This window comes from Oncorhynchus kisutch, linkage group LG6 (genome assembly GCF_002021735.2).
Source record: "Oncorhynchus kisutch isolate 150728-3 linkage group LG6, Okis_V2, whole genome shotgun sequence".
Taxonomy (NCBI): Eukaryota; Metazoa; Chordata; class Actinopteri; order Salmoniformes; family Salmonidae; genus Oncorhynchus; species Oncorhynchus kisutch.
In genome coordinates, this window is record NC_034179.2 from 77,123,283 (window position 1) to 77,150,678 (window position 27,396).

Consider the following 27,396-nt stretch of genomic DNA (forward strand, 5'->3'; position numbering starts at 1 on the left):
ACACTAGTATTTTTTTTAGCATTTATGATTCAACATGATAAACAGAACAATATCACAAATAGTGTACTAAAATGTGAAAAGTCTTGTTCATTTTTTTTTTACAGTAGGTGACACTATTGAGCTGCCTGTGACCAACAATCAGATTATGTACTAAACCTATGACTATGTAGATTTATGAAGACCTAGCTTTCAGCCCATTTACTGAATTAGAGAATTTCTCACATCACAAACTGCATCAAATTGTGTATTATGCCCAAAGGGGCAGGGTTAGAGCGTTGGTCCAGTAGGAGGTTGCTGGTTCAAATACCAGCACCGAAAAGTGAAATAATCTGTTGCTGTGCCCTTGAGCAAGGCACTTAATCCTAATTGCTCCAGGTGCACTGTACAACTCCCTGCGGGTGTCTCACCAAGATGACCAGGTGTACGCAATGAAAAAGCAATAAAAGCTGTCAATTGATTGATTGGTGCCGACATAAAACTGACAACATAATTTCCTGACCTATTCAGATCAGCTCTATCAGAGCAGCTATCAGAAAGCCATATATAACAGATGTTGATAAAAAAAAAAGGCAAACACTGGAGCCATTTTAGAAATTAAATATTTATTCTCTGATACTGGTCAAGATTAATTACTCCACTTTTCACATTATCTTCAGTTTTGAACCTCCTGGGGAAAATGGAAAAATGAAAGTAAGTTTGTGGAGAGATAAGACCAGTAGACATGAAATAACAAAAACACATAGGCCTATTCATTGTTAATAACTGCCTAATAACCCCCACATATACATGTACACACATATGTAGGCTCTTAATTTGAGTCAGTTTGCTACAGCAGGAAAATAATCCAGCAGCAACAGGAAATTTCAATTATTATGTGGATTATAATTAATGGAAATTCTTTTAGAGGTTGATACATTTTTTGCAATGAAAAATCAAGTCTGAAATTTCAAAGTGGAAACTGCAAACTTCAGAAGCATTTTTAAACCTCAAATACACTCCACGTTTTAAATGTCCTGCATTGCAGGAAAGTTATCCTCCAACAGGGTGATCAAATTACTGCACACACTCTCTTACCCCAAAGTGCTCCCAGCCTGTGATCTCTGAGTAGAAGGCGTCTCCAGGACAGGAAGTCTTAACCAGCTGTCTGTGGCCATACAGGGTGAAGTTGCCGACCAGTCGCCCACCTCCCACAGCACAGGATGCCAGACGATCTCTCACCAGTTCCATGGTCTGCTCCGATGGCAAGCTGGAGGTGTAGTCACCGATGAATGACACCCCATAGCCCTTGGAGTTGTAGCCCTTAGTGTGGGCCCCTTGCCAGTGCCACCCACGCCCCTCATAGAGGTACCCGTCAGAGCCTGCCACAAAGCTGGAGGCAAACATCGGCAAGGGATGAGTCATTCATCATGAGTGATTCATCATCAAGTCACATTTTGCTTGGTAAACAACAATTCCCAGAATTAGACAGCTAATTTCTAACCTCTAATTATGAGAGCGACACACACACATACACACATACTGTATACTCAAACTTGACACATTACATAAGCATTGTGGTTTGCGAGGAGGCTGTGTAGTGTCCAACTGTTTGTCAAAATTCATTAATAATGAAAAGCTAATATGTCTTGAGTCAATAACTATTAAACCCCTTTGTTATGGTAAGCCTAAATCAATTTAGGAGTAAAAATTTGCTTAACAAATCATATAATACGTTGCATGGACTCACTCCGTGTGCAATAATAGTGTTTAAATTCTGTACCTGTTTTAAAATCACCATTGGCCTCATGATTAAATCCCTGAATAGTTTCCTTCCTCTCTGGCAACTGAGTTAAGAAGGACACCTGTATCTTTGCAATGACTGGGTGTATTGGCACACCATCCAAAGTGAAACTAATAACTTAACCATGCTCAAATGGATATTCAATGTCTGCTTTTTTGTTTCGTTTTATCCATCTACCAATCGGTGCCCTTCTTTGTGAGGCATTGGAAAACCTTCCTGGTCTTTGTGGTTGAATCTGTTTTTGAAATTCACTGCTCGACTGAGGGACCTTATACAGTAGATAATTGTATGTGTGGGCCAGGTTACAGTGAGAGATGAGGTAGTCATTCAAAACTCATGTTAAAACTTCTTCGGGATCAGTGTCCTGTCCACGGGACGGTTGAGCTAACGTACAGTAGGCTAATGCGATTAGCATCTGGTTGTAAGTAACAAGAACATTTCCCAGGACATAGACATATCTGATATTGGCAGAAAGCTTAAATTCTTGTTGATCTAACTGCACTGTCCAATTTACAGTAGCTATTACAGTGAAATAATACCATGCTATTGTTTGAGGAGAGTGCACAATTTTGAACATGAAAAGTTATTAATAAACAAATTAGGCACATTTGGGCAGTCGTGATACAACATTTTGAACATAAATACAATGGTTCATTGGATCAGTCTAAAACATTGGCATACACTGCTGCCATCTAGTGGCCAACATCGAAATTGCACCTGGGCTGGAATAATACATTATGGCCTTTCTCTTGCATTTCAAAGATGATGTTACAAAAAATACAAACGAACATTTGTTTTTTTCTTTGTATTATCTTTTACCACATCTATTGTGTTATATTCTCCTACATTCCTTTCACATTTCTACAAACTTCAAAGTCTTTCCTCTCAAATGATACAAAGAATATGCATATCCTTGCTTCAGGGCCCGAGGTACAGGCAGTTAGATTAGAATATGTCATTTTCGTCAAAAATTGGAAAAAGGGGGCGGATCCTTAAGAGGTTTAATGGCTGTGATAGGAGAAAACTGAGGATGGATCAACAACATTGTAGTTACTCCACAATACTAAAATAAATGAGAGAGTGAAAAGAAGGAAGCATGTACAGAATAAAAAAATATTAGAAAACATGCATCCTTGTCACGACTTCCGCCGACGTTGGTCCCTAACATTGTTCGGCTTTCTAGTCACCACCAATCCATGTTTCATTTTCGTTTTGTGTTCATTATACACACCTGGTTTCCATTCCATAATCAATGTTCCTTATTTAACCCTCTGGCTTACCTTTCTGTTTTGTGCGTGATTGTGGTTTTGTTATTTTGTGCTCTGGATATGTGTTTTTCCTTGTTCCTCATTGCTTAATTTTTTTGTAAATTCTCTGATTATTACTCATACCTGTGTCCTGTGCCTGACTCTGCCTTATCCATTCACCTAATCGCTGACAATCCTGTTTGCAATAAGGCTGCCAAAAAAGTGGGAATTTTTTAAACTTTATGTCCTGAAAACAAAGCGTTATGTTTGGGGCAAATCCAACTCAACACATTACTAAGTAACACTCTTCATATTTTCAAGCATGGTCGGTGGCTGCATCATGTTATGGGTATGCTTGTCATTGCCAAGGAATGAGGAGTTTTTTTAGGATGAAAAATAATGGAATAGATCCTAGAGGAAAACCTGGTTCAGTCTCTTGAGAGACTACTGAGACACTGGGAGACAAATTCACCATTCAGCTGGACAATAACCTAAAACACAAGGCCAAATATACACTCAAGTTGCTTACCAAGATGACACTGAATGGTCCTGAGTGACCTAGTTACAGTTTTGAGTTAAATTGGCTTGAAAATCTGTCATTACTTTAAAATGACTGTCTAGCAATGATCAACAACCAACTTGACAGAGCTTGAAGATAATTTTTTTTTTTTTAAAGTGCAAATATTGTACAATCCAGATGTGCAAAGCTCTTAGTGTCACGCCTGCTCCCACTCCCTGGCGCTCAAAGGCACCAGGCTCCCCAGCATTACGCACTCCTACCACCATCATTACAGACACCTGTCTTCCCCCTGTCACGTGCATAAGCGATTATTGGACTCACCTGGACTCAATCACCTCTGTCATTACCTCCCCTATATCTGTCTGGTTCCCTGCTCTGTTCCCTGCTTCAGCATTAATTGTCATTTGTCGTTTTGTACCCGTGTGCTGACGCTGTTCTTGTCTTGGTCTTTATCTGTTTCCTGATTAAATGTTGAATCCCTGTACCTATTTCTCAACTCCGGAGTCGGTCCTTACACTTAGAGACTTACCCAGAAAGACTCACAGTTGTAATCACTGCCAAAGGTGATTCTAACATGTATTGACTCAAGGGTGTGAATACTTATGTAAATTAGATATATTTGTATTTCATTTTTTTGACATTTGCAAACATTTCTATAGAAACATTTTCACTTTGTTATTATGGGGTATTGTGTGTAGATGGGTGAGATTGTTTTATTTAATTCCTTTTGAATTCAGGCTGTAACACAACTAAATGTGTAATAAATCAAGGGGCATGAATACTTTCTGAAGGCACTATATCCTAAGACCTGTGTACTACACATACCTGTATCCAATATCGTCCCAGCCCCGGTCATCCTGGTGAAAGCGTTGCATGGATCTCATGTCTGCGGAACACTGCTGAAAGGTGAGACAAGGCTGGCCAGGCTGGTAGGTGTGGTGGATGTACATGGACGAGAGGGGGAGTGACAGGGGGGTGGGAGTGCCCCGATATGGTTCAGCCCCCCACTGACACCGTGGGATAATAGCTGGACAGTCTAGAGGTAGAGCAATCCAGAGAGAGATTGAGTTTTAACATGTTTATCCACTCCTTTTTTCAACAATAACACCATGTCTCAATTATTGTTACCATTTGTGCTTTCTTGGATCAAAGTCAAAATTATTCCAATAAATGTTTACCTGTCCTTTTTTTTTTTGCTTTCCCTGCATTACAGTAACCCTCTGTATCTCCACTGTCTCCCTCTGCAGTGGGGTTTACTTACCCATGTATCTGTGGACAAACTCCTTTATTCCTTCCCTCACCACAGCTGTCAGCTCTTCCTTTTCCTGTGCCAACATCGTGGAGTGGTCGATCAGTCTCCTCTGAAGGACAAGGGATCTCACCACCTGCCTCTGCAGGAGGGGGGGCCTGACCAGTTCTCTGAAGTTCTCCCTGCGTAGGTGGCTGATCAGACGAGGAGCAGCATCCAGTCCTTCCCCCTCAAGACGATGACAGTAGTACCTCCTCAGTAGGCTGCTCAGCTTGAGAGGACGCTGGGACTGAGCTGAGACCTCAATCCCCAGAATCACACCATCCATACCGCCGTTAACCAGGGCATCGGTGGCGAGGGAGGGCTTGTCAGAGAGGGTGAAGACCTGAGGCGAGGTCACGTCATCCCAGCAGCCATCAGGGCCCAGGCGTTGGGAGAGGAGAGAGCTGTGGAAGCGCTGGAAGGACAGACCCAAGTTCCTAGCCAAAGTGAGGGGGTACAGGCCACGGACCCGACACCTCGTCTTAGACACTAGCCCAGCTTCAATACCCAGGAGGACTGGGCTCATAGCAACCGTGGTGCCATCAGCAGTAAGGACAACCCCTTCCTCTCTACCTCTCTCTGTCACCTTGTGGCGCATAGCCCTGACAATGAAATCTGAGAGATTGGAGTCCATGAGTGGTGCCTCTGAGGTGCTGTCCTCCCTGATAGTGCCCAAGAAGTGCTGCATGAACTCATCTCTGAGACCGGCTGCCCTGCGCAGGCCTCTCAACACATTTACAGGCTCCAGTCCAGGGTTACTGTCTTCTACCTGCTCCAACACTCTGATGAAGTCGTCCATATGCTGGGAGGACGTGACTGAAATCAGAAAACACACTCGTTTACATTTGATAATATTCAGCATCGCTTTTCTATAAACAAAAGCGACATACTGTTCTGTAATGCACCCTATATTGCATAAAATAGCATTTTCTTGCAACTTTATTTATTTATATTATTTATTTCACCTTTATTTAACCAGGTAGGCAAGTTGAGAACAAGTTCTCATTTACAATTGCGACCTGGCCAAGATAAAGCCTAGCAGTTCGACACATACAACAACACAGAGCTACACATGGAGTAAAACAAACATACAGTCAATAATAGAGTAGAAAAATAAGTCTATATACAATGTGAGCAAATGAGGTGAGATAAGGGAGGTAAAGGCAATAAATAGGCCATGGTGGTGAAGTAAATACAATATAGCAATTAAAACACTGGAATGGTAGATTTGCGGTGGAAGAATGTGCAAAGTAGAGATAGAAATAATGGGGTGCAAAGGAGCAAAATAAAAAAATACAGTAGGGGGAGAGGTAGTTGCTTTTTGTAGTTCATTCCAGTCATTGGCAGCAGAGAACTGGAAGGAGAGGCGGCCAAAGGAAGAATTGGTTTTGGGGGTGAACAGAGAGATATACCTGCTGGAGTGCGTGCTACAGGTGGGTGCTGCTATGGTGACCAGCAAGCTGAGATAAGGGGGGACTTTACCTAGCAGGGTCTTGTAGATGACCTGGAGCCAGTGGTTTGGCGACGAGTATGAAGCGAGGGCCAGCCAACGAGAGTGTCCAGGTCGCAGTGGTGGGTAGTATATGGGGCTTTGGTGACAAAACGGATGGCACTGTGATAGACTGCATCCAATTTATTGAGTAGGGTATTAGAGGCTATTTTGTAAATGACATCGCCGAAGTCGAGGATCGGTAGGATGGTCAGTTTTACAAGGGTATGTTTGGCAGCATGAGTGAAGGATGCTTTGTTGCGAAATAGGAAGCCAATTCTAGATTTAACTTTGGATTGGAGATGTTTGATGTGAGTCTGGAAGGAGAGTTTAAAGTCTAACCAGACACCTAGGTATTTGTAGTTGTCTACATATTCTAGGTCAGAACCGTCCAGAGTAGTGATGTTGGACGGGCGGGCAGGTGCAGGCAGCGATCGGTTGAAGAACATGCATTTAGTTTTACTTGTATTTAAGAGCAATTGGAGGCCACGAAGGAGAGTTGTATGGCATTGAAGCTCGTCTGGAGGGTTGTTAACACAGTGTCCGTGTGTAGAGGTGGATCAGAGACTCACCAGCAGCAAGAGCGACATCATTGATGTATACAGAAAAGAGGTTCGGTCCAAGAATTGAACCCTGTGGCACCCCCATAGAGACTGCCAGAGGCCCGGACAACAGACCCTCCGATTTGACACACTGAACTCTATCAGAGAAGTAGTTGGTGAACCAGGCGAGGCAATCATTTGAGAAACCAAGGCTATCGAGTCTGTCGATGAGGATGTGGTGATTGACAGAGTCGAAAGCCTTGGCCAGGTCAATGAATACACTTGCACAGTATTGTTTCTTATCGATGGCATTTAAGATATCATTTAGGATATTGAGCGTGGCTGAGGTGCACCCATGACCAGCTCTGAAACCAGACTGCATAGCGGAGAAGGTATGGTGAGATTCAAAATGGTCGGTAATCTGTTTGTTGACTTGGCTTTCGAAGAGCTTAGAACGGCAGGGTAGGATAGATATAGGTCTATAGCAGTTTGGGTCAAGAGTGTCCCCGCAGCTGGGGATGACCGCAGCTGCTTTCCAATCTTTGGGAAACTCAGATGAGACGAAAGAGAGGTTGAACAGGCTAGTAATAGGGGTTGCAACAATTTTGGCAGATCATTTTAGAAAGAAAGGGTCTTCCTCTAAGTAGCTGTAATGCATTTCCATGCTGACTTTCTTGCTCTCTCTCGAAAAGAGTTTGACTGGTCACGACCTTTAAATAAATAGGAGAAAAGTGAACACAAACAGATTGAGTTACCTTTGGTATCAGTGTGAGCACTGACCAAGACCACAAGAAGGGTCAGACACCATTTCCAGTGCGGTTCCATTGGAGAAATCATTGAGTCTTCGACGCCCTGTGCTCCTGACATGTATTATGCATTGCATCGCCTACCTTGAAACATTTATAGGAAGGCAAACACATCAAGTGAATTATGCAAGCACTGTACAAACAGATACGGTGCTGATTAATTTGAGCCATTTATTGAGGGACATGGTGTGGGAAATTGGCAACTGTTAGGTAAGTGTGTGTGGACATGAGTGTTTGTCCTTCTGGCTCAAGGTCTTTCTGAATTTAAATGTTTACCTTATTGCATTACACCACTGTCACTATTACAACCTTTAGGCCGGCAATTTATTTTTCCCCCTTCTCCTCAAGTACTTTGCATAGACTGTTGTTTCATAATATCTCAATATTAAACAATATTCTGTTTAAAACTACTGTACAGCAGCATCACATTGTGTGTTGTGTTTAGGTAACAGTCTCTATTTAATCATTGAAAGGTCTGTGACGCATGAGAAGGCAAGCATGTTCTTGTTTCTTTTCCAAATGGCCTTGAAATACAAAGCAAGAACTCAAAGGAAATTCACATGCATCATTTTACCAGAATATTTTTTTAAACCATGCAATGGACATTAGGACATCTTGCATTTAAAAAAACTTTTTCAAGGAATGTAATTTAGATTACACATGTGGCAACCGCTAAATGTCAGATGAGCACATGCACTGCTGATGATAGATCAGTGCTTTACTAGAACAAGACACGTGACCAGAACAGGAAGTCACCAACACAGCAGCAGCCTGAAAACATTGAAAGACGGTAAGGGGTTTTAGGTCCTTATATAAGAATAATTCATTAACTAAATAAATATGTTTAGCTTGTTAACAGTGTGAATGACTTTTGGCTTTTTTGTCGTCGAGTGAGTTCGCTAGCTTGCTTGCCAATTTTAGCTAGCTAAATTAGCACTAGCTAGCAGCTACATTAGCTGGCTAGTTATGCTAGCATCCAATATACTTTATCTTCCCCTTTCATCTGCGCTAGCAGCCACTGTTGTTTTTCCAATGCAGTTAGCTCCTCCTAATTCACGGAATCGTCGTTGACTAATCTCTGCATATGTACTGCAGGTAAAGATTTCCGCAGCCCGCGCATGCGCCGAAGCTGGCCCTCTTGAGGCGCGGCTACCTAATCCCAAAACAACCCCCATAGGCCGTACTCCTTTCACCTGATTTATGCGCGAGGCACGTGACTACACAGCGAGCTGTGACGAATTCTAGAGGTGTGAGCCATACTTCCGCCCTAGGCCCTTGTTAAGATCTAAAAAAAATTATACAAATAACATTTAAATACTAACTTGTTAAGAAGGATAGGTAAACATTGTGGTTGAAGATCCTGCCCTCTAGGCTAGTTGAAAGTGTTGCCAGTTATCTATCTATAGCTAATCCTCTCAGATCTTTTCCTGCCTAGGGTAGTGGTGAGGGGTTGATTTGTAATTGAGAGGGCTAGCATATTATCACTTCAGGCTATTTTACTTCTATTTACAGATCATTCTCTTTCAGAAAATGGACACTCGGTTCACGAGAGGAAAGTCAAACATCCTGGAACGGCCTCTAACCCGTCCCAAGACTGAAGTCAGTGTGAGTGCCTTTGCACTGCTCTTCTCTGAGATGGTGCAGTATTGCCAGAGCCGCGTGTACTCTGTGTCCGAGCTCCAGCAACGCTTGGCAGACCTGGGTCAGAGCGTTGGCGCCAGTATGCTGGACGTGCTGGTGCTGAGGGAGAAGAATGGGAAGAGGGAGACCAAGGTGCTTAACATACTGCTCTTCGTCAAGGTACGTGCTTGCATGGGCTCAAGGTAGATAAGTTCATATGTAACAGTCTGATAAGGTGTAACACTTGTCATTATGCCCATGCATAAGTACATGTCTATAATTTTCAATTTGCTTCATATAGGTGTCAGTATGGAAAGCCATGTTCGGTAAGGAGGCAGACAAGCTGGAGCAGGCCAACGATGACGACAAGACCTACTACATCATAGAGAAGGAGCCACTGATCAACGCTTACATCTCTGTGCCCAAGGAGAACAGCACACTAAACTGTGCTGCATTCACCGCTGGCATCGTAGAGGCCATTCTCACACACAGTGGCTTCCCTGCCAAGGTCACAGCCCACTGGCACAAGGGCACCACGCTCATGATCAAGTTTGATGAAGCTGTGATAGCCAGAGACAAGGCCCTGGATGGCAGATAGATGAGAGAGTGTTGGTGAACACATGCTAGAATAAGAGAATGATGAAGTTGATCATCATTCTCACTAGGTCTCAATATGCTCTGCCGTGTGAACGAGCCAGTAATGTGAGATATGGACTGAGTGAGTGAGTGGTCTGTCTGTTGACAAGTCTGCATAGGAGTAGTTGAGTTGTGAATATACAGTATATTGAGAAGTGAAACAGGATGTCTTTATATCACCACATGAGAGAGCGTAAATATGAATGAATGATTAGAATGTTAATCCCAATTCTGAGCTATTATATTTATTTGGTCCAAGGAGAGTTCATATGAGACAACATTTATAAAGGTCAATGTTTCTTGTGAATCTCCTCAGTCAGTCAACCCTTATCTAATGACTTTGACATTCTCACTGACAGTGTATCTTAAACCATCTCTTATGACTGCATAGGACATCATCTCTTGTTTTTGATATCTCAAGACATTTCTGAATCACACAAAGGACCAACACATTGAAAATATGGACTGCAGTATAATACACCAATATGTGCAATGGTTTACCCTCCAACAGAGTTCAACGTGGTGAAATTAAAGACTGTCATTGTGTTCCCTAAACAAATGACATTTTAAGCTATTATTCAAAATGTGAAAGTTATCAGTGGTCCTTTCCACAGAACATTATGTTGGCAAAAATGTAATAACTCAGGGGTTTGTAGGTGTAGTTTTATTTTACACCTTTATTTGTTACGTTTACTGTTTATCACCTTGTGTAAGCATTTGAGCAATTAACTGATATTAAAAGACTTGCTGAGTAATTCTAAAGATCCGGTGATCATATGAGGAAAATCGATGAATCCAGGGGTGTGTTCAATTTGTTTGAACGTTTGATACGTTCAACAATTTGTACTTAACATTTACATTTTAGTCATTTAGCAAACGCTTTCTCTACATTCCTTGTACGTTTTTTAATATAGTGTGACGTACATTTGCTGCGTACGGTGGGTGTGCCGGAGTGTAGCTTGAAGAAATTAGTGACATTTAACTATCAATGCAATGGTTGGGGCTAATGGGGGTTGGCAAACGCTATCACGAATTAGATATTTTGAGACCATTTTCCAGACATGTCACATGGTGATTGTCATGTGAGCATTGGAAGCTGCGGCTTTGTGATTGTCTGGAGAGCGCAGCGTCCCTATTCTCTTGTAATTTGTTTCCTCAATGTTTAGCTTTCTGACAGTCCTAAAATATAATTTCTTAAATTGTATTATTCGTAGGAATTCATTAATGTCCTGCAAAGCATCGCCATGGCATCAACGAACTGTAACTGCATCCAAGACGGTACAGGTTGGTCAGGTACTTCAATGTATCAGTCTAAACCTATTTTTTTTAAGTTAACCAGCATATACCAAACTCGGTCCTCGGGACAAAAAGGGGTGTACGTTTTGGTTTTTGCCCTAACACTACAAAATTATTAAAGCTTGATGTTTAGTTATTGATGATTTGAATCAGCTGCACCCCTTGGGGTCCCGAGGACCGAGTTTGGTAAACCTAAAGGTGTATAAAATAACTATTTTCATAAGGATAATGTATTTGTTGTATAGTGTTAAATGAGAAGGCTGCATGTCATCTGTGAGTGCCCGGCATCGCAATATGATCATAATAGGCTAATTGTATATCAACAATGCTTCCATTGCTGTATCATACATAGCCCAAGAATTTAACGTCACTAAATGTTATTTTCAGAGGCGAATTTAGTCTGACAGCCAAATACTCAAATTTAACGTGAATCGATCCTCAATTGCGATACGGTTCTAGAAACATTAAGCTTTCTACTTTCATATCACGAAAATAATTTCACAAATGCAAAATATACACTTACTGTACATTGTTTTAACAGTTTCAACCAGCAGTATTTTTCAGTTTCAACACGTTTGTGACGTCCTTGTTCCCGCACAGGTGTTGGGAGACGCAGATAGCTAATTAGCACAGGTAGTCGCCTCCGACTTCCGTAAACAAACCGAAGTAAAATTGGCATACATAACATTTATAAAATGCCGTTTAAACTAACGTTACATAAATCAATAACGTTTTCACTGATTATGACAATCAACAAACTAGGTATGATTTATTCTGTAAATGTCTAGTGTACTTTTACAACCTTTGCTTTGAGTAGAAATTCCAGTTTTGATTTGATAGAAATACATACCTTCTCAAATATTGCATTTTAAAGATGAAGAAATCAATAACTAATTCAGTGATTGTCGCAGAAAAGTGAAAATATGCATTTATTTGCAATAACTTTAAAGACATGTTAATTTCAAGTGCAATTTGTTCTATATAAAGTTAGACAATGTTTACATAAAGTTGTACAATGTTTACGATCTTAAATTGTATGCCAAATCAATGTTTGTATTTTTAGTGCAACAGTTCCACATTTTAAAGTAGTTACAAGACACAACAGTCATTTATTTATACGTCTCTAATTTAACAGCAATGAGGCCCCTTCAATTATTTTCTATTTTGGCTTTGTTGAAGTCCTTCTTTGTCATCCCCAGACAAGCTGAATGGTACCATCTCCTGAGGTAATAGATTCAACTGTTCAACAGTTGAATCAAATGTTTAATACCCCAGGTATTCCCAGAACACATTCTGGAAAGTCTATAGATTCAGTGGTCACTTTATTAGGTACAACCCCTTTTGCATCAGGAACAGCGTGAATTTAAAACTGTTGATGAAACTGGGAAAGAATATTTTTGCAACTCTGCCTAGAAGGCCAGCATCCTGGAGTCGCCTCTTCACTGTTTGCGGGTACTATTTAATGAAGCTGCCAGTTGAGGACTTGTGAGGCATCTGTTTCTCAAACTAGACACTCAAATGTACTTGTCCTCTTGCTCAGTTTTGCACCTGGGCCTCCCACTCCTCTTTCTATTCTGGTTAGGGCAAATTTGCGCTGTTCTGTGAAGGGAGTAGTACACAGCGTTGTATGAGATCTCTAGTTTCTTGGCAATTTCTCGCATGGAATAGCCTTCATTTCTCAGACCAAGAATGGACTGACGAGTTTCAGAAGAAAGTTCTTTGTTTCTGGTCATTTTGAGCCTGTAATCGAATCCACAAATGCTGATGCTCCAGATACACAACTAGTCTAAAGAAGGACAGTTTTGTTGCTTCTTTAACCAGAACAACATTTTTCAGCTGTGCTAACATAATTGCAAAAGGGTTTTCTAATGAACAATTAGCTAACACAACGTGCCATTGGAACACAGGAGTGATGGTTGCTGATAATTGGCTGCTGTATGTTAATGGAATATCTACATAGGCAATCAGCCGTTTCCAGCTACAATAGTAATTTACAACATCAACAATGTCCACATTGTATTTCTGATAAATTTGATGTTATTTTAATGGACAAAAAAATGAATGAGCTTTTCTTTCAAAAACAAGGAAATGTATAAGTGACCCCAAAAAATGTAACGGTAGTGTATGTTATGGTTCACTCTTAGTCTTCCTTACAGTATCTCCACTGTGGAATGTCCATGTTGATCCTCTTGGTTGTCTTGGTCCTCTTGATCCATCCACCTGTCTTCTTTGTTAGCCAGGCCTGACCCCTTCATCCTGTAGTTTCTTCCTGTAATTTAATTTAATATGACTGAAGATGCAGAATTTTATGCCAGGCCCCTTCTAATAGGGTATAATAGACTCGTTAGAACTTTGACCACATGCCCTCTAGACGGATTACATGCCATCTGTCAAATCAAACCTGGAATTCTTACTCAAAACAGAAGTTGTAAAAGTATGCTAGACATTTTATAGAATAAATCATACCTAGTTTGATGATTCTGTGACAATTGGTGAATTAGTTATTGATTTTTACCATTTTAAATGGCTTCTGTTGACTGTCCGCCGGCTGTCCGCCGGCTGTCCGCCGGCTGTCCGCCGGCTGTCCGAATATATAAAACCAACTTTACCTCAGTCGAAAACAAGCACTTTAACATGGAAATATGGCAGAGTGGGAACCCTATAAAGATGTATTAATTTAACTTTTTTGTTTTTGGAAAATTATTTGTTGATATGGAAATGAAGTTCCATGTTTCCAAAACCCTGTCCCTTGCAAGTCCTATTTGCTTTTAGAAAGAGCTTCAGGGCTCTGTCAGAGCCTTGGACCGCCCCAGCAAACAAACGTTCCCACAACTTTAGAGAAGTTAATTCTCTTTAGTTCATGAACTAACTTTTTCATAGGAATGTTCCCGTGATGTGCAAGGAATGTTTCCAAGAAACCATCCCCCTTAATGTCAAATATAAATATAAAAATTTGAGATATTAATGTTCTCGAAACGTTCCATAAACATTGGGCTCCCGAGTGGCGCAGCATTCTAAGGCACTGCATCTCAGGGCTAGAGGGGTCACTACAGACCTTGGTTCGATCCTGGACTGTATCACAACCGGCGGTGATCGGGAGTCCCATAGGGCGGTGCACAATTGGCCCAGCGTCGTCCGTGTTTGGCCGGGGTAGGCTGTCAAATGTGTTCTTAGTTAAACAAATGACTGTGTCCAGTTTTTTGAAGGTTAGGAGAATATTCCATCGATATTTTATATTTAAAAAATAAATAAAAAATAAAATAAAAAAATTCCCCCCTCAAACATACACAGAACATGGTTGCCATGTTGTCAGAACATAAGTTAATGTTCTAGACGAGTGTCATGGGAACATTGCAAGAACATTTCTGTATCAGTTGTCAGGACATCGGCTGATAATTTACAGAGATTTAATAGTGGTTTAATGTTGGTGGGGCATGTTAACCTGTTTTAATGATATTCCTGAATCACTATGATCAATAAAATAGTTTTTTTCTTGTGTACTTTTTAACAGAGGTGATATTTACTTCAAATTGCAGTCGCCCTATTGCTTAAGCCTATCAAGTTGTTTCATCTATATAAATGCTAGATGAAGGAGGGGTTAGGGTTTTTTCTGGACAGGGCCTATTGGCCTAACTATACTGGCCCATTAAGCACATGTCCAAGAGATATCATTATTGGGACAGTGGTTAGGGCATTCGTCATTGGTAATGGAGACCTGGGTTCCAGACCTGCTAGGAGAGTCCCCCTACTTTCTAATTCTTAGCAATATACACTGAGTGTACAAAACATTAGGAACACTATGATATGATCCTCATATTCAGTTGCACCTGCTTCTGCCCTCAGAACAGTCTCAGTTTGTTTGGGCATGGACTCTACAGGGATGCAACTTCCACCTGACTGTGCTGCTGCTCCAGTTTCAACTGTTCTGCCTTATTATTATTCGACCATGCTGGTCATTTATGAACATTTGAACATCTTGGCCATGTTCTGTTATAATCTCCACCCGGCACAGCCAGAAGAGGACTGGCCACCCCACACTCTAGGTTTCTTCCTAGGTATTGGCCTTTCTAGGGAGTTTTTCCTAGCCACCGTGCTTCTACACCTGCATTGCTTGCTGTTTGGGGTTTTAGGCTGGGTTTCTGTACAGCACTTTGAGATATCAGCTGATGTACGAAGGGCTATATAAATAAATTTGATTTGATTTGATGCTGGAACATTTTGACTCCAATGCTTCCCACAGTTGTGTCAAGGTGAGTGGATGTCCTTTGGGTGGTGGACCATTTTTGATGCACACGGGAAACTGTTGAGCGTGGAAAAACCCAGCAGCTTTGCAGTTCTTGACACTCAACCAGTGCACCTGGCATCTACTACCATACCCTGTTCAAAGGCACTTAAATCTTTTGTCTTGCACATGAATGTCACAAATAAAATCCATGTCTCAAGGCTTAAAAATCCTTCTTTAACCTGTATTTGGCACATGTGACAAATACAATTTGATTTGAGATGTAGGTGAGGAGACAACAGGTGTAGGCCTTTGAGTGAAATGCTTACTTACAAGCCCTTAACCAACAATGCTTTAAGAAGTTAAGAAAAAATAATAAGTGTTAAGTAAATTGAAAATGAAAGTAACATAGTTAAACAGCTGCAGTAAAATAACAAGCGTTGCTATATACAGGGGGTAACGGTACAGAGTCAATGTGCGGGGGGGCACCAGTTAGTTGGGCTAATTGAGGTAATATGTACATGCAGGTAGAGTTAAAGTGACTATGCATAGATTATAAACAGAGAGTAGCAGCAGCGTAAAAAGAGGGGTCTGGGTAGCCCATCTACCCTGATTTGAAGTAGAGTTAACAGGTAACATCAATAATGGATCATAACTTTCACCTGGTCAGTCTGTCATGGAAAGAGCAGGTGTTCCTAATGTTTTTCATGCTCCGTGTATGTTAATGTCATTATTTGACAAGTTACAACACACCTACAGTATAGTTGGGCCCTTTCCTGTCCAGAAAAAAAACCTACCCCCTCCTCCCTAGGCACTTGTGTAGAACTGAAACAACTTGATAGGTGTAAGGCTAGAAGTAATTGGGTGAATGCACTTTGAGGTATATCTCAGCTCTGTTAAAAGTACACTCAGGATTTTTTTTATTGATCATAGAGATTCAGGAAAACAGGTTAACATGCCTAACCAACATTAGACAACTACACTGAAAACCCTTAAAATGCCTAAATAAGTAGCCCCAAATCAGTGATGACACTAGTCAGATTAACCAATACAGGTATTTCAGTTTATAAAAAAATGGATACCTTATTTATATACAGTGCCTTGCGAAAGTATTCGGCCCCCTTGAACTTTGCGACCTTTTGCCACATTTCAGGCTTCAAACATAAAGATATAAAACTGTATTTTTTTGTGAAGAATCAACAACAAGTGGGACACAATCATGAAGTGGAACGACATTTATTGGATATTTCAAACTTTTTTAACAAATCAAAAACTGAAATTGGGTGTGCAAAATTATTCAGCCCCCTTAAGTTAATACTTTAGTGCCACCTTTTGCTGCGATTACAGCTGTAAGTTGCTTGGGGTATGTCTCTATCAGTTTTGCACATCGAGAGACTGAGATTTTTTCCCATTCCTCCTTGCAAAGCAGCTCGAGCTCAGTGAGGTTGGATGGAGAGCATTTGTGAACAGCAGTTTTCAGTTCTTTCCACAGATTCTCGATTGGATTCAGGTCTGGACTTTGACTTGGCCATTCTAACACCTGGATATGTTTATTTTTGAACCAATTCCATTGTAGATTTTGCTTTATGTTTTGGATCATTGTCTTGTTGGAAGACAAATCTCCGTCCCAGTCTCAGGTCTTTTGCAGACTCCATCAGGTTTTCTTCCAGAATGGTCCTGTATTTGGCTCCATCCATCTTCCCATCAATTTGAACCATCTTCCCTGTCCCTGCTGAAGAAAAGCAGGCCCAAACCATGATGCTGCCACCACCATGTTTGACAGTGGGGATAGGGTGTTCAGGGTGATGAGCTGTGTTGCTTTTACGCCAAACATAACGTTTTGCATTGTTGCCAAAAAGTTCAATTTTGGCTTGATCTGACCAGAGCACCTTCTTCCACATGTTTGGTGTGTCTCCCAGGTGGCTTGTGGCAAACTTTAAATGACACTTTTTATGGATATCTTTAAGAAATGGCTTTCTTCTTGCCACTCTTCCATAAAGGCCAGATTTGTGCAATATACGACTGATTGTTGTCCTATGGACAGAGTCTCCCACCTCAGCTGTAGATCTCTGCAGTTCATCCAGAGTGATCATGGGCCTCTTGGCTGCATCTCTGATCAGTCTTCTCCTTGTATGAGCTGAAAGTTTAGAGGGACAGCCAGGTCTTGGTAGATTTGCAGTGATCTGATACTCCTTCCATTTCAATATTATCGCTTGCACAGTGCTCCTTGGGATGTTTAAAGCTTGGGAAATCTTTTTGTATCCAAATCCGGCTTTATAGAGACGTACCCCAAGCGACTTACAGCTGTAATCGCAGCAAAAGGTGGCGCTACAAAGTATTAACTTAAGGGGGCTGAATAATTTTGCACGCCCAATTTTTCAGTTTTTGATTTGTTAAAAAAGTTTGAAATATCCAATAAATGTCGTTCCACTTCATGATTGTGTCCCACTTGTTGTTGATTCTTCACAAAAAAATACAGTTTTATATCTTTACGTTTGAAGCCTGAAATGTGGCAAAGGTCGCAAAGTTCAAGGGGGCCGAATACTTTCGCAAGGCACTGTAACTATTCAGACCCTTTGCTATGAGACTTGAAATTGAGCTCAGGTGCATCTTGTTTCCATTGATCATCCTTGACATGTTTCTCCAACTTGATCGGAGTCCACCTATGGTAAATGAAATTGATTGGACATGATTTGACACACCAGTATATATACGGTCCCACAGTTGGCAGTTCATGTCAGAGCAAAAATCAGGCTGAAGGAATCGTCCGTACAGCTCACGACAGGTTTGTGTCGAGGCATAGATCTGGGGAAGGGTACCAAAACATTTCTGCAGCATTGAAGGTCCCCAAGAACACAGTAGCCTCCATCATTCTTAAATTGGAATACAGGAATACTTATGTAAATGGGATTTTTTGTATACATTTACAAAATGTTTTTGCTTTGTCAATATGGGTTATTTTGGGTAGATTGAGGGGAAAAAACAATTTAATCAATTTTAGAATAAGGCTAACAACAATGTGGGAAAAGTCAAGAGGTCTCTACTTTCTTATTGAATGGGCTATATCATACCTACTGATCCAATGCATGCTTGAATACATAATTATAGTAAAATTATACCACATCGCTTTCCCTCTTCCTCTTTTTCAGCAGCAATATCAAGCTATGAGTGCCCTTTTTAGATATGCCTTCCCTATGTTGTATGTAGAAACTCATGTCTGTCATTGATTCTCTCTCAGAGAAGGATGAGCTGTTCTCGCCTGTGAGCAGCTACAGGTCCGATGACCTCAGTGGCAGGAACCCCCGGGTCACCGGTCTGGTAGGCTCAGAGCTCAGGAAACAGCAGCAGGAGGAGGAGGCACTGCGGAGGAAGCTCAAGTACTTTTTCATGAGTCCCTGTGACAAGTACCACGCCAAGGGCCGCAAGCCCTTTAAACTGGTCCTGCAGCTGCTCAAGATCCTCATTGTCACTGTACAGGTTAGCCTTTACTGAACTGAAGAATTGGTATTCATGATGGGGCTTCTGTTGATTTTCATTGTTTTAACTTTTAATCCCGTCACTCCCTTTTCTAGTTAGTCCTGTTTGGCTTGAGTAACCAGATGGTGGTGACATTCAAGGAAGAGAACACAGCATCCTTCAAACACCTTTTCCTTAAAGACTACTGGGATGGCTCTTCAATGGCAATCCACACACAGAGTGAACTCTATAGCCATATTTATTATGCTGTAGATCAGGTACTAGACCTGCAGATGAGTGACTTCTCAACCCTCTCATTGTGTTCTATGTAAAGCCTTGTGTTATTGCCTTGTGTTATTGCTGTGTTTTTAAATGATCTTTTGTCTTCCTTGTCTGTCTATATGATGTTTTGCTATTAGTATAACTGTGTTATGTTACCTATTCCATTCATCATCCTTTCTATTTTCTTTTCCTCAGTTCCTGGCTCTACCACAGACATCAGTGGGGCGGTATGCATATGTGTGGGGTGAGGGTGTGAATGGGAGTGCCCTCTCTCTGTGCCAGCGGTACTACAAGAGGGGCATCATCGACCCCATCAACGACACCTTTGACATCGACCCCGAAGTTATCACCGGTACCCTGGCTGCATTCTCCTTTTTTCCCCTGTTCCTTAATTTATCTATTAAATTCCCCCTCCAGGTATTTCACATCAATCTGTCGGTCTTGTTTTTTTTTATCCACTGCCAGTTGTCTTTGGCCCGTTAGGAAGTAACTGTTAGTGAGTCAAAGCTCCACATATGGCAAGATTTGCCCTCTAACCGTGCCCTACTTTCAGTGCTGAGAATAGATCCTGTCCATAAAAGCATTAACCAAATAAGTGCTATTTCCACTAACATCAGCAAAATAATAGAGAGCTGGCCAAATGGACGTCTTCTATTCGATTCACCTGCTGATTTCACAAAGATAGTTAGTTAGCACACTGTTTTTTATGTGTTTTGGCAACGGACCATTGTTTGAAATGTTATCAAAAGCGGTTGAGTCAAGGTTGGCAACTAAACAGAAGTAGTTAAGATAACCTAGTATTTCAAAATGTTGAAGTTGTGAAAGTATTTTCCATTGGCTTTGGAAAAAAAGTGAATAACAGAATACTTGCAAGTGTCAAATGTACACTGGGTGTAGAAAATATTAGGAAGACCAGCTCTTTCCATGACAGACTGACCGGGGGAATCCAGATGAAGCTATGATCTCTTATTGATGTTACTTGTTTAATCCACTTCAAGCAGTGTAGATGAAGGGGAGGATAAATGGATTGTGTATGTGTACCATTCAGAGGGTGAATGGGCAAGACAAAAGATTGAAGTGCCTTTGAACGGGGTATGGTAGTAGATGCCAAGCACACCGGTACACCACCCAAAGGACATCCAGCCAACGTGACACAGCTGGGGGGGGGGGGGGGGGGGGGGGGGGGGGGTTGTTATTAGGAAGTTGTTCCTAATGTTTGGTATACTCAGTGTATATGGTTCTGGAAATAAATCTTCTGGATTTGTGTTTTTGTTCCTACTCTCTCTCAACTTGCTTTTATTCCATCCTTCTGTCTTTTTCAGATTGCATTGGTGTAGATCCACTACCAGACCCCTCTCCTCCTGATTACAGTGACTACAAGAACTTAATTCTCCAGTTTCACAAGTGAGACACACAATGGTCCCCCTTGCTCCCTCTCCCCCTTTTATTCTTGCATGCAATTTCTCATAGGGTTTTGAATCCCATTTTTGTAATTTTGTCAGTCCTTATGTTAATATATTGCTTATGGTAATGCTTATGTAACTTGAGTTGTTTCAGCATTACATATCAACATAGAACATTACTGGGTAATATCACTTCTCTATTGAGATTACATGCATTCCTCTTACTGGATCTTGTCTCTCGTCTTCTTCTTGGTCTCCAGACTGATCAATGTGACCATTCAGTTCCAGCTGAAGGCAATAAACATCCAGACCATCATCAACAATGAGATCCCTGACTGCTACACCTTTGCTATTATGGTGAAATGACCTACCAATTTCCCCTGAACAGCCCAGTTTCCCCTATATGCATTTCAATTGTGGCCGCCACAAATGTTTTAATTGTCAACATAAGTGTGTAAATACAGATATAATGTATGTAGAATATATATAACGGTGCAATATATTTAGAAATAAGATCATCTTTGAGAACTAACAATCACCAAAAAGAAACTAGGCAGTCATGGCATGTGGCCCCCACTGACTTTGTTATAATTTGAGTCACTCCGATGGCGAAATATGTAGAATTGGAGGAAATTAGCTTTAAAACAGCAAAATTGTCTCCGCAGCCAAGAGGAGGGTCTCTAAAACCACGCCATTGGCCATGCCCACTAGCACGCCACACCCCTTCGCCCAACTTTGCCACCTCTGCTGAAAAAATTCCTAGGGGAAGCACTGCTGCCCCATACAGCCCACTGTATCTTAGCTGTTATAAAGCCAGGGTTTGTGTTGTAGCTACGTTTAGTGTGTGTATTGTGGTTGCTATCAGGTTGTCCTGGATAACAAAGCTCACAGCGGCAGAGTGAAGATCAGCCTGCTCAACCATGCCTCCATCAAGAAGTGCAAAGACCCCAACGTGTGGGGACATGGTGAGAGAGCGTGGGATGGGGGGGTACTGACATTTTTGATGGGGAGGTAAAGCTTGAGATTGATTCACTTCTTTCCTGCTGTTCCTCTTCCTTCCCTTCACTCCCTAGCTTAATTAATTCAAACACCCCTTCTCTCTTCTTCCTCCAATAGCGGAGAACTATGCACGGGAGGCTTTTGACTTGCTGGTGGCCATAGTGTGTCTGCTGTCCCTGCTGCTGTGTGGTCGCTCCATCCTCAGAGGAGTCATCCTACAACATGTAAGACCAAGGCTGAGCCCCAAAAGTCTAAAGCATTGTTACATTGTAATTATTTGAACAAAAATATAAATGCAACAATGGGATGGCACATCTCTGCAGAATGCTGTGGAGTCATGCTGGTTAAGTTTGCCTTGAATTCTAAATAAATCACAGACAGTGTCCCCAGCAAAGCACCCCCACACCACCACCTCCATGCTTCACGGTTGGAACCACACATGTGGAGATCATCCGTTCACCTACTCTGCGTCTCACAAAGACACGGCTGGAACCAAAAATCTCACATTTGTACTCCTCAGACCAAAGGACATATTTCCACCATTGCTTGTTTATTGGCCCAAGCAAGTCGCTTCTTCTTTTTCATGTCCTTCAGTAGTGGTTTCTTTGCAGCAATTCGACCATGAAGGCCTGAGTTCACGGAGTCACCTCAACATCAAATGTTCAGAGATGTCTCTTACTTGAATTCTGTGAAGCATTTATTTGGGCTGCGATTTTTGAGGTGCAGTTAACTCGAATGAATTTATCCTCTGCAGCAGGGATAACTCTGTCTTTTCCTGTGGCTGTCCTCATGAGAGCCAGTTTCATCATAGTGCTTGATGGTTTATGCGACTGCACTTTAAGAAACTTTCAAAGTTCTTGACGTTTTCCGCATTGACTGACGTTCATGTCTTAAAGTAATGATAGACTGTTTCTCTTTGTGTAGTTGAGCTGTTCTTGCCATAATATGGACTTGGTCTTTTACCAAATAGGGCTATCTTCTGTGTACCACCCTACCTTGTCACCACACAACTGATTGTCTCAAACGCATTAAGAGGGAAAGAAATTCCACAAATTAACTTTTAACAATGCACACCTGTTCATTGAAATGCATTTCAGGTGACTACCTCATGAAGCTGCTTGAGAGAATGCCAAGAGTGTTCAAAACTGTCATCAAGGCAAAGGCTTGCTACTTTGAAGAATTTCAAATATAAAATATATTCTGATTTGTCTAACACTTAAAAAAAACATTTTTGGTTACTACATGATTCCATATGTGTTATTTCATAGTTTTAACGTCGTCATTATTATTATACAATGCAGAAAATAGTAAAAATAAAGAAAAACCCTGGAATGAGTAGGTCAACTTGCGACCCCATTTTCATATCAATCAATCAAATGTATTTATGAAGCCCTTTTTACATCAGCCGATGTCACAAAGTGCTATACAGAAACCCAGCCTAAAACCACAAATGGCAAGCAATGCCGATGTAGAAGCACGGTGGCTAGGAAAAACTCCCAAGAAAGGCCGGAACCTAGGAAGAAACCTAGAGAGGAACTAGGCTCTGAGGGGTGGCCAGTCCTCTTCTGGCTGTGCCAGGTGGAGATTATAACAGTACATGGCCAAGTTGTTCAAATGTTCATAGATGACCAGCAAGGTCAAATAATAATAATCACAGTGGTTGTGCAACAGGTCAGCACCTCCGGAGTAAATGTCAGTTGGCTTTTCATAGCTGATCATTCTGAGTTAGAGACAGCAGGTGTGGTAGTGCGAGAGAGTCGAAAACAGCAGATCTGGAACAAGGTAGCACGTACGGTGAACAGGTCAAGGTTCCTTAGCCACAGGCAGAACAGTTGAAACTGGAGCACGACCAGGTGGACTGGGGACAGCAAGGCCATATCAGGCGACCTAGTTTGGGAACCGCTGGTATATTCTGTTCATTTGTCTGTCCCGTCTCTCTGTGTGTTTCTGACAGGAGTATGTCCAGTTCTTCAGACACAGACTGAATCACAGTGTGTGCTGGGCAGACAGGATGGAGTTCATTAATGGCTGGTTTATCCTGCTCATCATCAGTGACCTGCTCACCATCACCGGCAGCTTCATCAAGATTGGCATAGAGTCCAAGGTAATACAGAACAATGCATTGCTTTTAGTTTCATATCTTTCCAGGCCTGCACCAGTCACCCCACTGTTTGAATTAGACAGCAAATAATATAATTATTGATACAAATGATTTAATTGACTCTGTCCTTCAGAACATGTCGTTGTATGATGTGTGTGGGATTTTGCTCGGTACCTCCACTCTGCTGGTGTGGGTGGGAGTCCTCCGCTACCTCAGTTTCTTCCAGAAGTACAATGTGAGTCACACAAAAAATGCACACATTGACATTTAAGTTGAATGGCTTTCTGAGGAGATTTTGCGTCACTTGCCGCCTCTTTTTATTTTTCCATGTGTAAATCAGTCTTACGTTTTCTCTCTTTCTCATTCTCAGATCCTGATTGTGACGCTGCGGGCTGCCTTCCCTAATGTAATCCGCTTCTGCCTCTGTGTAGCTGCCATATACCTGGGTTATTGCTTCTGTGGCTGGATCGTGCTGGGTCCTTACCATACCAAGGTATTTGATCATGGACAGGACGCACACACATGTATTTGTGTATTGTTAATGAATAATAAAAATATCACAAATTGCTGAAACTGAAAAATAAATGTGTTCTAATACACCAACTCAACCTCTGTCCCTGCAGTTCCGCTCTCTGTCCATGGTGTCAGAGTGCCTGTTTTCTCTGATCAACGGGGACGATATGTTTGTGACGTTTGCAGAGATGCAGAAGAGTGGCACGCTGGTGTGGGTGTTCAGCCAGGTCTACCTCTACACCTTCATCTCCCTCTTCATCTACATGGTGCTCTCCCTCTTCATTGCTCTCATCACCGGAGCCTACGATGCCATCATGGTACTGTGGGAGGGGAGGGATGAAGGATGAGGGGACTGATAGAAGGAGAGGATGAGGGATGGCAGGTGGAACGAGTGAATGGGGAAATGCAGGACAGATGATTTAGTGACACTAAAATAAAAGATTGAGTGTTGATGAGTGCCATATGGTGAAAAAGGGTGCAATGTACAGGAAGTAGGATGGAAGAGGATTCTTTACAGTAGTTTTATCAAAGCACTCTGTCTCTCTACAGGCCCAAACCCAGGAGCCGATGCACATCACAGACCTGCATGCTTTCATAGCAGAGTGTATTGATACACCTTGCTCTGGAAAGTTCAGTGGCCCAGAGGCATCCTCCTGTTCATTCTTCTGCTGCTGTGACTGAAGAGAGAGTGCGTATGTTCGTGTGTGTGTGTGTGTGTGTGTGTGTGTGTGTGTGTGTGTGTGTGTGTGTGTGTGTGTGTGTGTCATTCAGGGTTTGATGTTTTTGTAATCTCAATTCCATTGACATAGATTGGTCATTTCTCCATTTCAGATCCACCAGTGGGAGGATGTCTTCTAGGTGATATGACCTTAGACTACACTGTCCTCTGTAGGATGTGCCACGTCGGTGCATTTAAATTCAGACTGGTACAGTATGTTACTAACTGCTGTAGATTGCACATTAATATTTAACACGCCAGTTCATTGGGTTTTTATAGCTAACAAGTTACATTCATATGGCTAGCACATTCTGCTAGCTAATTCATGACTGTAATACAGCAATATAGCTAGCTGTCCTTTCAGAGAGAGAACTGATTTTGCACAACATACTGTATATCTGAATGTTTTACTTAATATGAGTTGTATTTATGCTGCAGTTTTGATTTATATTGTTGATAAGCTTTTGTTGAATTGGGTCTGCATGACCCTATGACTGAAGGACGGCAATGGTTTAATTGTGCTTTACTGTGCCTGGGGGGCCCTGAACGCTATGATTGTCCTCTGAATTATGTTTATGACAGAGACGCACACTAACAGACAGGCTGAAACGTGCACACCGTTATGTACTGTATTTTTAGGGAAGGCTACTCACTCTTTGGTCCTTTATTCCCTTCTCCTCCTCTGGATGGGATGACAACATGTTCAAGGACAGGACCTGCAGCCATAGTTAGTCATAGTTAGACAGGTGATCCTGACCCGAATACCAATGCACTGCAAGACAGCTATAGTGGGTTTTATAGTGCACCCTACAGAATCCATATTGCTGAGGAAAAGCCACTTTTTTTTTTTAAACAATGCTAAATGTTTTAACCACCCTTAATAATTATTTTGTTGGATGACTGTTGCATCTGACTGAAATAGAAGGGATTATTTTATGAGATATGTCTGACGTTGTTATATTGAATTCAGTGGTCATTTATTGAATCTCTCTCCGGTCAAATTCATTCTGCAAACCAGTATGTGGTTCAAATCATGATTCACTGAAGGAAAGGGACTGAATTATCATATTGTATCTGTTTGATTTGAAAAATCTTTTGAAGTGATGTAATTTCATTGTATGAAATGTTATTGAAAGCTTATAGTGATGTTCATTAGGTGAAAAAAGGACTCTAATTGCACAAGATTTGTAAGCGATCAAAAGGAAGGGAAGAGTTGGACAAATAGAGAAATCATTGATGCCTACCCAGAATGCACTGTTTCTGGTGAAGTTGTTCTTCCATTACATGTTTTCCAAAGATTATTTATTCAAGTATGTGTTGATGACCAGAAATGTAATTTTTTTTCTCCATTCTTTGAATGTTTTTACTTAGTACATTTTATCTTGCTTGAGATGATCAGGTATGCATATGAGATGATCAGGTATGCATATGAGATGATCAGGTATGCATATGAGATGATCAGGTATGCATATGAGATGATCAGGTATGCATATGAGATGATCGAGTATGCATATGAGATGATCGGGTATGCATATGAGATGATCGGGTATGCATATGAGATGATCGGGTATGCATATGAGATGATCGGGTATGCATATACGATGATCAGGTATGCATGTACGATGATCAGGTATGCATATACGATGATCAGGTATGCATATACGATGATCAGGTATGCATATACGATGATCAGGTATGCATATACGATGATCAGGTATGCATATACGATGATCAGGTATGCATATACGATGATCAGGTATGCATATACGATGATCAGGTATGCATATACGATGAGTCGTGATGACAGAACATGAAGCGGTGCTAAATGTCTCATGACATGCAGCACAGTGGCGCAGCAGATTACATGGAAGGGTAGTAGTACTGTATTTCTTAACTACATGTGCTTTATACTCTGCTAATGTGATCATTTCTGATTTGTTTTACTTTTTGTTTTAAAAATGTTGTGGTTAGTTCGACTGATACAAATAATTTTAGTATGGCCAAATTGCTCAACGTCTACATTTTGGATGAGCTTCTCGCTTGTACATATTTTTTTGTTACTTTTTTTTAAAGCCGTTCTCGTTTCATGCACTTTTCATTCAGTACATTGCATTCCTTTCTGTCTATTGCCAGTAAACCACCTCCAATTAAAACTATTGAAAAGCATGCTCTTTTACTTCTACCAAGCTGAAGTCCTATTTTCTGGTGATGTGGTCCATGTTACTGTTTTTCTGCTCTCTCGTCGTCAAGGACATTTTACATTTAGTCCTCTTCATGGTCACTGAGGCAGAACAACCATTTCCTTTTGTTAATTATACCGGTTGAGTGCTCGACCTCAGTGCTCAACATATTAAATCAATCCCTCTCCCAGTCTGCTGTGCCCACATGCTTCAAGAGGGCCACCATTGTTCCTGTTCCCAAGATATCTAAGGAAACTGAGCTAAATGACTATCGCCCCGTAGCACTCACTTCTGT

At 41.4% G+C, this 27,396-nt stretch overlaps 3 protein-coding genes across 7 annotated transcripts; 2 read left to right on the forward strand and 1 right to left on the reverse strand.

Moving 5' to 3' along the window:
• Nucleotides 1–582: 582 nt before the first annotated feature.
• LOC109893437 (N-acetylmuramoyl-L-alanine amidase) lies at nucleotides 583–11,860 on the reverse strand. The gene is made up of 6 exons (XM_020486665.2): nucleotides 11,751–11,860; nucleotides 7,625–7,759; nucleotides 4,809–5,654; nucleotides 4,373–4,583; nucleotides 1,075–1,369; nucleotides 583–667 (listed from the first exon to the last, which is right to left on the reverse strand). Exons 2-6 carry the CDS (start codon nucleotides 7,734–7,736, stop codon nucleotides 653–655), a joined length of 1,479 nt encoding a protein of 492 aa, XP_020342254.1. The 5' UTR covers nucleotides 7,737–7,759; nucleotides 11,751–11,860; the 3' UTR covers nucleotides 583–652.
• LOC109893447 (trafficking protein particle complex subunit 5-like) lies at nucleotides 8,339–10,695 on the forward strand. 3 transcript variants are annotated; one of them, XM_031827674.1, is made up of 4 exons: nucleotides 8,372–8,465; nucleotides 8,771–8,922; nucleotides 9,203–9,475; nucleotides 9,597–10,695. In XM_031827674.1, exons 3-4 carry the CDS (start codon nucleotides 9,206–9,208, stop codon nucleotides 9,891–9,893), a joined length of 567 nt encoding a protein of 188 aa, XP_031683534.1. In that variant the 5' UTR covers nucleotides 8,372–8,465; nucleotides 8,771–8,922; nucleotides 9,203–9,205; the 3' UTR covers nucleotides 9,894–10,695. The 3 variants fall into 3 exon arrangements, with proteins under 3 accessions (XP_020342266.1, XP_020342267.1, XP_031683534.1); XM_020486677.2 differs by lacking the exon at nucleotides 8,771–8,922 and having other exon boundaries at nucleotides 8,339–8,465; XM_020486678.2 differs by lacking the exon at nucleotides 8,771–8,922 and having other exon boundaries at nucleotides 8,362–8,465; nucleotides 9,188–9,475.
• LOC109891952 (mucolipin-1-like) lies at nucleotides 10,804–27,396 on the forward strand. 3 transcript variants are annotated; one of them, XM_031827672.1, is made up of 14 exons: nucleotides 10,804–11,224; nucleotides 18,688–18,926; nucleotides 19,022–19,183; nucleotides 19,383–19,539; nucleotides 20,510–20,591; nucleotides 20,851–20,947; nucleotides 21,456–21,555; nucleotides 21,707–21,813; nucleotides 23,544–23,693; nucleotides 23,824–23,925; nucleotides 24,061–24,183; nucleotides 24,314–24,520; nucleotides 24,753–24,891; nucleotides 25,035–27,396. In XM_031827672.1, the coding sequence occupies exons 1-13, from the start codon at nucleotides 11,176–11,178 to the stop codon at nucleotides 24,882–24,884; spliced, it is 1,707 nt and encodes a 568-aa protein (XP_031683532.1). In that variant the 5' UTR covers nucleotides 10,804–11,175; the 3' UTR covers nucleotides 24,885–24,891; nucleotides 25,035–27,396. The 3 variants fall into 3 exon arrangements, with proteins under 3 accessions (XP_031683532.1, XP_031683531.1, XP_031683533.1); XM_031827671.1 differs by having other exon boundaries at nucleotides 24,753–27,396; XM_031827673.1 differs by having other exon boundaries at nucleotides 10,804–11,215; nucleotides 24,753–27,396.